Consider the following 11,557-nt stretch of genomic DNA (forward strand, 5'->3'; position numbering starts at 1 on the left):
AAAGATTAGAAATAGGCTTTGCAAATTAAGAGTGAAATTAAATATGCACGCGTTTTCTAAAAAAAAACGCACGTGTGCCTATGATTATGAAGAAGATGTCGCATTCACTCAAGTGAATTATGATTTATTTTATTATTAATAAATAAAGCTTTCGAATATCATCGTAATTATTACTTTTTAATTTAAACATGCTTTGATCTTAAAAACATCCAACTTATGGATTAAATTCTATTTCTATTTTATTACTTTTATTCTTTAGAAAATTTCAATTCCCAATAAAGAATTAAAATGAGCTATTTTTATTGAATATAAACATTAGAAAATATAATTTAAATAATCATATTTTTAAACCAAAAACATATTCAAGTTTTTTATTGATAAAATTATAATTAAATAGATAGCATCATCTAATTGATCAATCATATTTCACATTATCAATAAATAAAATCAAATATTTATCTAGCAAAAAAAAGGATAGGATCATAATCATCTTACGCGGCTAATATCTATATATATGTATGAAGATTGTTCAAAAATCAAATACTAGGATTTACAATAATCCAATACTACTATTTTAATTATCTGAATTAAACTCTCTTAATAAAGAGAAAAATTATATCGAGGGTGTGGAGAATTTCTATTTTCAAAAGAAAAAAAAAAATAGACACTCATGTCAAGCCATGTCTCACCATACCTAGTACAACTCTAGTCTCTTTATGAGTTATGTATGACTCATACCTTTTGAGGTAGAACCACAAAATAAAACAAGAGAATGAGAAAGCATATTGGAGTTGTTGTTACTTAAATCAAGGAATAAGTTAGAATCACATAATAATAAAACAAGAGAAATGGTTTAGTTGATTGTAATTGTCTAAATTGTTTTTACTCAAAATAAATAGTTTTTTTTTTGTTTTTTAAAGAAATAAATTCTACTTGTTTCTTAAAAAAATATTTTTTAAAAGTGTTTTTTTTTTAAATATTAAACAAACTCACCATATATTTTCCTATGATTAAAGTTATTTAATAGTAGTAATTCTTTTCATCTTATACAACAGTCATTTGGTAAACCGATGAAGTATGTCTATAGATTGCATTAATGGTTCTTTAGGCGCAGTCATGCAAGACACGCATAATGACAGAAGATAAATGATAAAACGAGTAATGGGTGAAATAAATTTCTATACCAATCTATCAAATTGCAATATATGATGCCAAAATATATTTTCTTGAAAACAACATTGCGAGAATAATATTAATTTGACCAAAAAGAGAATTGGGTGAGGTGGAACTGTGGAAGGGAGCAGAAGAATCGGTCCAGTCAAAAAAAATAACTACCATGCAGATTTTCGCGTCTCAATACAGTTTACTCTTACTCCGTCCACGCCCCCTAATATGCCGCCACGTGTTGTGTCATCGTGACCTATATAAGTGAGTCTCTAACCCATTCCGCTACTTTACCGTTTTAGAGTTACAGAGAATTACAATGGCGACCGTAGCTGCTGCTCCTGCTTTAACTGCAAACGATTCCCACAAAAAGTACAGAATTCAGGTTTCCAACACTAAGAAACCTCTTTTCTTTTACGTCAATCTCGCCAAGGTAATCGCTTTCTTATGTTTTTTGAAATTTCATTTGTCTTTCTTTCCTTTACGTACGTGAATTTGGAGTTATATGATCAATTAATGGCTAACTGAAATTATTTCTTTTTGATGCAGAGGTACATACAGCAGCACGATGAGGTTGAGCTTTCTGCTCTTGGAATGGGTACATCTTTTCTCAAACTCACATTTCCCTTCTTTTTGGACAAAACACAAAATTAAGGATGCTTCTTATTCCTTGTATAAATTTCGTATTGTTGGCCGTTGACATGAGGAATTAAATAAAGCTGAACTCGGAACCTTGTGTTCAGGGTTTTAAATATCAGCCGTGGTCAACGTTGTGATTGCATCGTGTTTATTGATATTGTAAAACATTATAGACAAATGTGATCAATGTGACCTTAATTATTGTCGCATCACAATAGCATACACTTGAAAAACTTGACATTGCAGCCAAAATCATGATCATAAGATTTTTTTACTTTTTACCATGAGAGATATTTTGCATGCCCAATTGTTGGAATTTTTGGTTGATTGTTACTTAGTACAAACTATTACATTCTTTAAGCATTTTTAATGCTGAAATGTCTATGCATGTTTTACATTCTTGGCATTGTTGAATCAACTCGATGAATATGCCATTATTTTTACCATGGTGTTAGTATTGTTTTGTAGTTTTGTTTCTTATATTTTATGCATTCCAAGTTATATTTATAGCCTCTCATCTCATTGTAATTATTCCTATGTCGTCTCAAAATCATGGAATATGGCTGGCATAACGTCCAAGCATTTACGTGATTTATTTTATGCTAAAACACTGAAAATAAGAGTTTGCACACATTCTGTCGTACTGGCATAACATCCTCCGTCAATTGAACAAATCAAATGTCCCCTGCTTCATCTATTCCCACTCCAAGTCCAACTAATATAATATTCTGCAAAAAATGATGACATGTATTTATGCAGCTATAGCTACCGTTGTCACAATTTCGGAGATTTTGAAGAACAATGGACTTGCCACTGAGAAGAGTAAGGCTTCTTCCTCTTTTCTGTTACTTACATTTGTATGATGGTTGTAGCTACTCCAATCTAATCAATATCAATCTTGCAATGGAACAGAAGTATTGACATCTACAGTTGGCATGAAAGATGAGAACAAAGGTCGTCTGGTACAGAAGGCAAAGGTGAGTTCCCAATGTGTTTGCGAACCTGCGTTCGGATTGAAAAAAGAAAAGCTTTTTTAGAGTTTTTGTGCCTTGGAATATGTGTTTCTCCCTAAACGTGGTTTCAATGCTTAACCAAACCCACGCTTGGTTTACTTACTATAAGGCTTAAGTTGTCCCCTCTGTTTGGGTGCTTTATCTCTCCCTTTTTTCTTGATGTTTTAGATTGAAATTGTGCTGGGGAAATCTGACAAGTTTGACAATCTGATGTCTCCTCCTGCACCAACTGAATCAGAAGCAGCAGCTGCTGATGATGATCATGACAAAAAGTGACAAATATAAGACAGTCCACTCAATTTGAAACTGTTGTAGTTAACATTCTGAGTCTTTTGTACTGTTTGCAGTCATAGACGTAAATAGGGTCGTAAAATTACAATGATAAGGCAGCAATGAGTGGTCAAAGTTGTAGAGCACATTTTCATCATCAATTTAGATTGTATTTCTTCATTGCACATATATGATTGTGATGATGAGTACATGACTGGTGACTCTTAAGCTCGCTCATTATCCTTTTCTGTTCATCCAACCTGCTTTTTTTATTCTGAGGTGTTGTTGTCACGTGTCATTACGCGGATTTCCACTTTATCTGGGATTTTTCCCATTAATCATTTTTTTACAAGTGAGCTTATGTTAACAAAAATAAACGAAGCCACTCATCTAGTCATCTCGTGAACTGTACCAATAAATAACGAACATAATTCTGTTGAAGTTTGCATGTGATACAGATGTTTAATTTTTCTCAATTATAAATCAAATATACTCTTTACCATTTCATTGAATAATACACACAATTCTCTGGATTAATAATTTCAACATTGTTCATACTTAACACTGTTCATTGTTAATATACTTTTTGAATAACATTGTTCATAATTGTAACTGCATGTAACAATCTCGAATTACTCAACTTAATAAGCACAAACTAAAAGGGAAATGTTTTTTTAAGGCAAAAGAACTTTATTTAAGGAAAAAGGAGAGAAAGCACATCTATAAGGATGATAAGACAACCTCAAAACAGAGACAAAGCAAAATAAATCAAGAACAAGGAAAAATAAAGAATGCTGCGAAGGTTCCCAATTTGTATATATGAAATGGTAACTCTTTTCTCTTTTTGGTCTTGAAACAGACATTAGCTGAGCACATAGCAAATCCCGTAACATAATTCTAGGGATCCTACTATTAGTACCCCATCTTTGCTATTCGAACCGCCTAACTAACTAAAAAGACTTATATATCCCCACACATTCTCCTTTTTATGCCATATAATTTCTCCCATAAATAGTAAATTGTTGTGTATCTTTTCAATATATATTGAAAAAACTTGTTTTCATTGTGTTATGGGGATATCCAACTTCATATATTTCGGTAAAAAAAACTCATTTCTAAAGAGGAGAGGGTCTAAATAGTCATTTGGGGGGAGCCAATAGTAATTCCCTTATTCTAGCCCAGAGCAATTTGAGGAGTAGAGTTAAAAAAAAAAAGAAGAAGCCAATATACTCTACATTGTAGCCTTCTTTTATCTACCAAAATAGTTTATAATTTATGTACTTCTTCGCATTATTATAAAAATATATACTTAGAAATTTGCAAATGTTTTCCTATGGCAGCAAGCGGTAACTCAGTGGAGAATCATTGCACGGGACGAGTTTTCATTGGGTGCGTTTGGAATGAATGAAAAATAGAAGAAAAATAAGTTGAAAGGAAAAAAAAATACTGTATTATGATGTTTTTTTTTTCTTTGTTTGGTTGAAAGAAAAAAAGAAGAAAGATAAAAAGAAAATTGACTTCAAGAAACTAAAATATTAATTTTTTATTCCTTTATTTTCCCTTCAACTTAAATTTTAAAATTTTCTTTCCTCTCTACCAAATATCTACCAAATATAGCGTTATTGAAACTCCTAAATACTCCTTTAACTTTTGCACCAAATGTTAATTGTTAATTTTTTGTTAATATAAGGGATCGAATCCACAATATTTTTCTCCTTTTTTTCTTTCTTAACCATCCAACCAATTTTATATTTATTTTTTAAAACTATGTGATAACATATTAATTCTTTATTCATAAATGTCGTCAACGTGTTCTTTTAATAATTAACTAATGCTATCAATTTCGCTTTTCAAAGACCAGCTGCATACCATTTGAAAGGTTAATTTGGTGAAAAAATATATTAAGAAACCACTTTGATGTAGACAAGTAGTTATATTGCAAGACCGAAAGGGACAATATTCACGAATTGAATGTAGCAGAAGTAAACACTAAGAAAAGTTACGAGGCCTTCGGCTTAGTGGACATTCACTATAAGCCTAATTATAAGAGCCCCCAAAAAAATTGAGGCTACACCTTTGAACACCCCTACAAAACTGTAAGAAACAAAAATTATGCAATATTACTATATGCGTTATTGAAGAACAATGCCAATTATTGAAGGATATACACATAGAGTATCTGCTACGAATTAATTCACATTAATGTCAAGTAAATAACATAGATCATTTACTCGCCAGTCTAAGCTATAAAACCTAAATAAATAATAAAAAGGACTACAGGCACGGAGAGAACATAACATAACATAACTAAAGGCTGTCCAATTTATTAATTCAGCAACTTAGATGGGAGCTGCACATGTGGTTCTAAAGTGGCCTGTTTGATTGCAACGACTACAATGCACCACTCGCTTAACACGTCCACGGTCTTCTGCACGAACTCTCTTCTTTCTTGGTCTCCCGGGTGGCCTGAGTGATTTAGGTGGATTGATAACAACTTCTGTAGCTTTGCTAACATTGGCATCCCCCTCAGACAACTCCTTCCAGAGAGATTTATCAGGAATTGGGTGTATGGTTTGTGAGTACGTCTTGCGATAAGTTGCAACCGTGAAACAGCTTTCTGTGAATCTATGAACATTCTGCCTGCAGGAGAGAAGTGCTGCCACAGCATGTGCACAGGGCAAACCATAGAGCTGCCAGCCACGGCAAAGACAGCAACGGTTCCTGATATCAACTATATTTGTTCCTTCATGAGTTATCACTTCAAACTCGGCATCATTGGCGCGAAGAACCTGGTATGTGCGTGCACGATCAAGAGCCTCTGCTACACGTCTCTCAGCAGATGGTACGAGTATCGATGTCCACTGCATACTGGTCTCCCGGCGCTCATTAAACCAAGTCATTAGCTGCCTTCTAATGCATTCCATCATTTGAATTATTGGAAGTCCAGATGCCTCCAATATCCAAGTGTTTAAAGATTCAACTATGTTGGCTGTCAAATGACCAAACCTGTGCCCCTCAAAATAAGCAGTGGCCCAGAGGCGAGGTGGAATTCTTCGAATCCAATATGCAGCATCTTGTGATATCTCTTCAATCTCCAAAATCTTTGCTTCAAATTCAATTACAGTAAGAGCATTAGCTGCTTCCCATAGAAGATTGACAAGCATGGTGTTATTAAATTCCTTACGGAAGCTGTCACTCAAGTGGCGCATACAAAATCCATGGAAAGCAGTGGGAAAATTTGCTTCCACTCCATCCACAATTCCCTTCTGTCTATCAGACAAAATAGTAAGCCTTGGCATGTTTTCAGTGTGAATCTCAAGCAGGTTATGAAGTTCAGACAGAAACCACATCCAATTATCATCATTTTCCTCATCAACAACTCCAAATGCCAGAGGAAAGAGAGCTCCATCACCATCAAACCCAGTAGCAAGAAGCAATGTTCCAAGATACTTGCTCTTTAAATATGTTCTGTCAAGTCCCAATAGTGGCCGACAAGGATTTAAAAAGCCATATATAGATGCTTGAAAGGAGATGAAGAGACGTTGGAAACAACCATCAGCTGGATTTCCATAAACAGATGCAATACTGCCTGGATTAGTGCGTTTCACCTGTTCACAGTATTGTGGAAGCAAGCGATAACCTTCTTCAAAAGATCCACGCATTGCAGCCATGATACGCTCCTTGCCTCTCCATGCTTGTTTGTATGATAAGGTGATACCATGAACCCTATGAATTTCTTCCAATATTTCCTTTGGCTTGCAATTAGGGTTCTCCTTCAGCCTTTGCTCCACAGAGTTAGCAACCCACTGAACTGAAGCTTGCTGATGGCCGAGATGAGAAATTCCTCCACATGTATGATTCTCGTGGATTGTCCTAATAGTAAAAGTTGGAACCCCTGGGAGCTTAGCTGCATGAATGCGCCAGGGACATCCTTCACTAGCACATTTAGCAGTAAACCGGGTCTTGTCAGATTTTATAGTCTGCATTTCAAAGTGCAGCGCAATTGCTGTATCCCTCAAAGCCCTTCGGCAACTCTTGACATCAGGGAATTCTTGCCCCACTGACAATTCATAACTAGGACTTGCAGTACGAGCCTGAATTATAGGGGGTACCACAAGCTGTGACTGTTGAACATCCATATCATTTGCAGAATCAATTCCCATTTCAGAGTTCTGAACCGCAGCCAGTCCCATGTTCTCATCAAGTTCTTGGTTCTCTGAAACAGTCAAATCATTGTTCTCTGATAGGACTAACTCATGATTTTGTCCAGGAAGGGGCAAGTCATGGTCATCATGTTCAGGTTTTTGATCCATGGCTAGCTCACGCTCATGCTCGTGCTCGTAAGTGTGACCATCATCACCTTCATGTTCATGGTTCTGTCCTAACCCCAATTCATGATCATGGGCATGCCCCAAGCCCAGTTCATGATCATGGGTTTGTCCCAGATCTAAATGGTGCTCATGGGCTGATCCCATTTCCAATGCATGGTTCTGGCTGAGGCCCAGATTATGGTCATGGCCCAGCACCAATTGCTGATCATGACCAAGTGCTAAATTGTGGCTTTGACCAAGTATCAAATCGTGATTGGCCATCAAAGATATAAAATCACTATATATAGTGACAAGCTGACAACAAGAAGAACCACTGTTCAGCTTAAATAATGGCTTTATGGATGAGACACTGTTGCAAGATCCTACAATAACAAAAGACTAGTCAGATAAACAATATCAATCCTCTGTCAGGTGCATTAAAAATAAAAGTCCTAATCACCAGAAAGAAACAAAGAAATAATGGAAAATCATACAAGCAACCAGTTCACAAAGCATGCCAAAAACAAACCACTTATTTCTCCTTGTTTTTACTTTTCTATCCTTTCTTCGAATGCCCCACATCAAATACATAGCAAATGTACAATTAGACAGTTACAATTAACTAAATCATGTCGGGCCTCTATGCTGAAACAGCAGCAAATAAATAATTCAAATGAGACAAGGGAAAATTTTACACCCTTAGCAAATTCAAGTGCCATCACTCATCATAAATCACAAATTACATAATGAAACATTAACTATTGATGTAGTGCACGTTTGATTCATGTTAAGATATCAAGAGTCACACTGAATTACTGAAATGACAGCTAACACAACTTTAGGTAAATGTTCACATGTTTGGTGAATTGATTCTAGAATTGATTTTGAGTTGAAACAACTTTAGGTATCTTTTGTGTTGGATCAGAAATTGTATACCAAGTTTTACTATTAACTTGCTTTTTAAATAAATACATTCAAGCATACATCACATCACTTCAAAATCAATTTTAATCAAAATTAATTTTGCAAAACCAATTCAAATTAAAATCAATTTTGTAAGCTCATCCAAAACACACACTTATAATTATATTTGCACAGTTGGGGGTACAAACCCACAAATCTATCATCTATGGTTACATAGAAATAGAATCGACATCCAGTTGTTATCCATGTCATAAACATTCCGTTCATACTTCTATTAATCGATAACCATCCAAAAACAAATTCAAATTACAGAAACTCAATTTCCTAAGCCCCAGAACGAAAATCACCGCCTTTTCATTGCAGAAAATGGGTAACATTCATGAAAAACTAAAATCACTTACACTATCCAAGAAAAACAAAATATGCATTTACCTTAAGACTCCAAATAACTTAAGTTGGACTATAGTAACTCATTGGGGTAGGGTGAGAACAGGGAAAATAAGAAGTGTAATGTGGAACAGCTTTACAGGTAAGTGAACTAACAAAAAAGACACAACCTTTCATGAAAACATAAAATCACATCCATTACCCACAATTTAATTGACTAAAAAAAAGAAGAATTTACTAATACCCATGAGCATTTACCCTACCCAGATGATTAAAGATTCATAATGTTGGAAAATTACCTGAAAGCTTTCACCTTTTCTCAAAAGGGTGTGAAACCATGGCCTTAGGATCTGGAAAAAACATAAAAGGGAGATGGGTAATGCTCGTAAGGGCACTAGGGCGAGGGTTCAGAGCGGATCGAAGGGTTTTTGTGAATTGAAGGAGAAGGAAGAGAAATTTGAAAAGAGGTTGAGGAAAATTGGCGGGGAAAGTAAATCGGAAATAGAAGACGAAGGGCAAGGAGAGGAGAGGAAGATTGGGAATTAGAGGGGTAGCAGAAGCATCGCTTGTGAGGGCTGAGAAGGGAATACAGGTTTGGGGCTATCCACAAAAAGAGGGTATTTAGGTCAAAGGAATTCAACCTCTTCTTTTTTCTGTTTCGGCGAATTACTGTTTTGCCCCACTCTACACTAGTAGCAGTAATCTATTTTTTATTTTTTTTTACAAATAAAATAAATCAGCCTAATTTATGCTTCTTTTCTTCCATCCTCTGATTCACCCCTTCCTCTTAAACAAGATAACAAGCATTTCTGCAACAGCTTGAAAACTGTACTTTTTTGTTTTCTATTCTATTCATAATAGAAATAGGGATGATCATGGATTAAATTGAATTAATTTTGAATGAAATAATTATTTAATATGATCACTTTGGCTTTTTTAATTCATCATCCAATTGTTTTTTTCAAAATTTTAATCCAATCTAATTTAAAGTGATTTGGATTAAATTAATTTTCAATTTTAATCATACTTTTATTTTTTAAGAAATTATTAAATAAAATAATAAGAAAAATTAATTTAAAATATCCAATGTTTCATTTATATATCATTATATAACTAGCATCTCAACTCGAGTAGTTAGAAGATATTATCTTTAATTGAATATATTTTTTATAAATAATAATAAGTTATGTGATAATTTTTATTAATATATAAAAAATAAAAATATAAACATGAGTGATATTGTCAAAATATGAACAAAAATATTTGCGTTCAATTTAGATTGGATTAAATCAATTTTAAAAATTAAATCTAAAATCCAATCCAATAAAAATTTGTTTTTCAAATTTGAAATCATTTATTTTTGGTTTATTTTTTTAGGTTTTTTAATCAATTTTGTAGGTTTTCATTAGATTGGATATGTTCGTCAACACACCCGAATAGAAAATATGTACAAGACACTCATTCTTACAATTACATATTAAAAAGAAAAAAACTACAATTACAATCCAATAAGAGCAACAGTTAAAGAAAAAGTCTTTCAATATTTATGACTACTAATCCTCATCATCACTTTCAATATTTAAGAGCAACAGTTAAAGAAAAAGTCTTTCCACTAGTAGTATTTGTTTTATTATCTTCCTCTTCTTTCTTTTGCTCTGGCTCTGCAGGTTTCTTATGACAGAAATCTTCACTAAAGAATGAAGCTTTCCACCACTGAGTGAATTTTCTTGTTTGCCAGAATTATCCAAACTGGCTTTTGTGAGAGTGTCAGTTGGTTTTGCCACAATATATAGAAACGATTTTGGGTGTGAGAGAAGATAATAATCTCTAATCTTCATTATCATATCTATATGCAACCTGCCATGCTCGCAATTATTTTCAATTTCAAAAATAGTTCAATTGTCAAAGTAAACTGAGCATTTTAATTAATTTTAGATAGGGATCCTTCAAAAAAAAAAATAGCAAGGGATGTGCATCATATTTGATTTGTTTTACTCAGCAAATTTAGTTTGATTGATTGGTTTAATTTCGCTTAAATTTCAAACCAATCTACATCAATTATAATCCATTTTGTTCTTCTTTTTTGTTTTTAATCATAGGAATTGAAAATAATTTCAGCAGTTTAACAATCCGCACATCCTTACCTAATCAATTGAGCTTGAGCCAGACCCCTCTTGACCTTTCAATTTATCGTTTGTAGCTTAAACTAACTTGATCAACCTTTTCAATATTAAACTATTGAATTAAATAATGTATTTTAAGATTTTAGTATTTAAAATACTCATAAAAAATGTTTAGAATATCCCTCTGTTTGAAACTCAATCCAGACTAAATCAAATAGAATGTTAAAAAAAAACAAATTCAATTAGAATTCATTCAGATCTTGAATTTATAACCTACGACATTAATACATTATACATTTCCAAATGTACTATGACCTTTCTGACTGGGATTATTAAGCATATTTTGTTATTTTTACCACTTAGCAATTTTTTTGACACAGTAGGTGTTTTTTTAAGAGATAATTATACTTGACTAGATAGGACAATTGCAAATAATAAGTTTTTTTTCTCTTAATATTAATGCAAATAAATATTGAAATCTTGAACTTAAATCAATAATTAAATTAAAATAACTTTGCATCAATTAATTCATACGTGTATGCTTTTTTTTGTTAAAAAAGATGGTCCTAAAAATACTTACAAATTACTATCAACAAGATCTTCATCAATAATTGGATCAACCTTTATTGACATCCATATATATATATATAGCACTTAACTTATTTACCACATACTTTAACTAAATATATTAATGAGGTATATGAGGTTACAATTGTACAAAAATTAT

At 33.2% G+C, this 11,557-nt stretch overlaps 2 protein-coding genes across 2 annotated transcripts; one reads left to right on the forward strand and one right to left on the reverse strand.

The window, feature by feature from the left end:
- The first annotated feature begins 1,457 nt into the window (after positions 1–1,457).
- LOC100816274 (uncharacterized protein At2g34160) lies at positions 1,458–3,364 on the forward strand. Its single transcript, XM_003555525.4, has 5 exons — positions 1,458–1,597; positions 1,714–1,762; positions 2,563–2,625; positions 2,716–2,780; positions 2,985–3,364. Exons 1-5 carry the CDS (start codon positions 1,484–1,486, stop codon positions 3,090–3,092), a joined length of 399 nt encoding a protein of 132 aa, XP_003555573.1. The 5' UTR covers positions 1,458–1,483; the 3' UTR covers positions 3,093–3,364.
- Positions 3,365–5,214: 1,850 nt separating this feature from the next.
- LOC100811471 (uncharacterized) lies at positions 5,215–9,461 on the reverse strand. Its single transcript, XM_003556428.5, has 2 exons — positions 9,007–9,461; positions 5,215–7,779 (listed from the first exon to the last, which is right to left on the reverse strand). The coding sequence occupies exon 2, from the start codon at positions 7,676–7,678 to the stop codon at positions 5,426–5,428; it is 2,253 nt and encodes a 750-aa protein (XP_003556476.1). The 5' UTR covers positions 7,679–7,779; positions 9,007–9,461; the 3' UTR covers positions 5,215–5,425.
- Positions 9,462–11,557: the final 2,096 nt, after the last annotated feature.

The sequence above is a fragment of the Glycine max genome, chromosome 20 (genome assembly GCF_000004515.6).
Source record: "Glycine max cultivar Williams 82 chromosome 20, Glycine_max_v4.0, whole genome shotgun sequence".
In the NCBI taxonomy this organism is placed as follows: domain Eukaryota; kingdom Viridiplantae; phylum Streptophyta; class Magnoliopsida; order Fabales; family Fabaceae; genus Glycine; species Glycine max.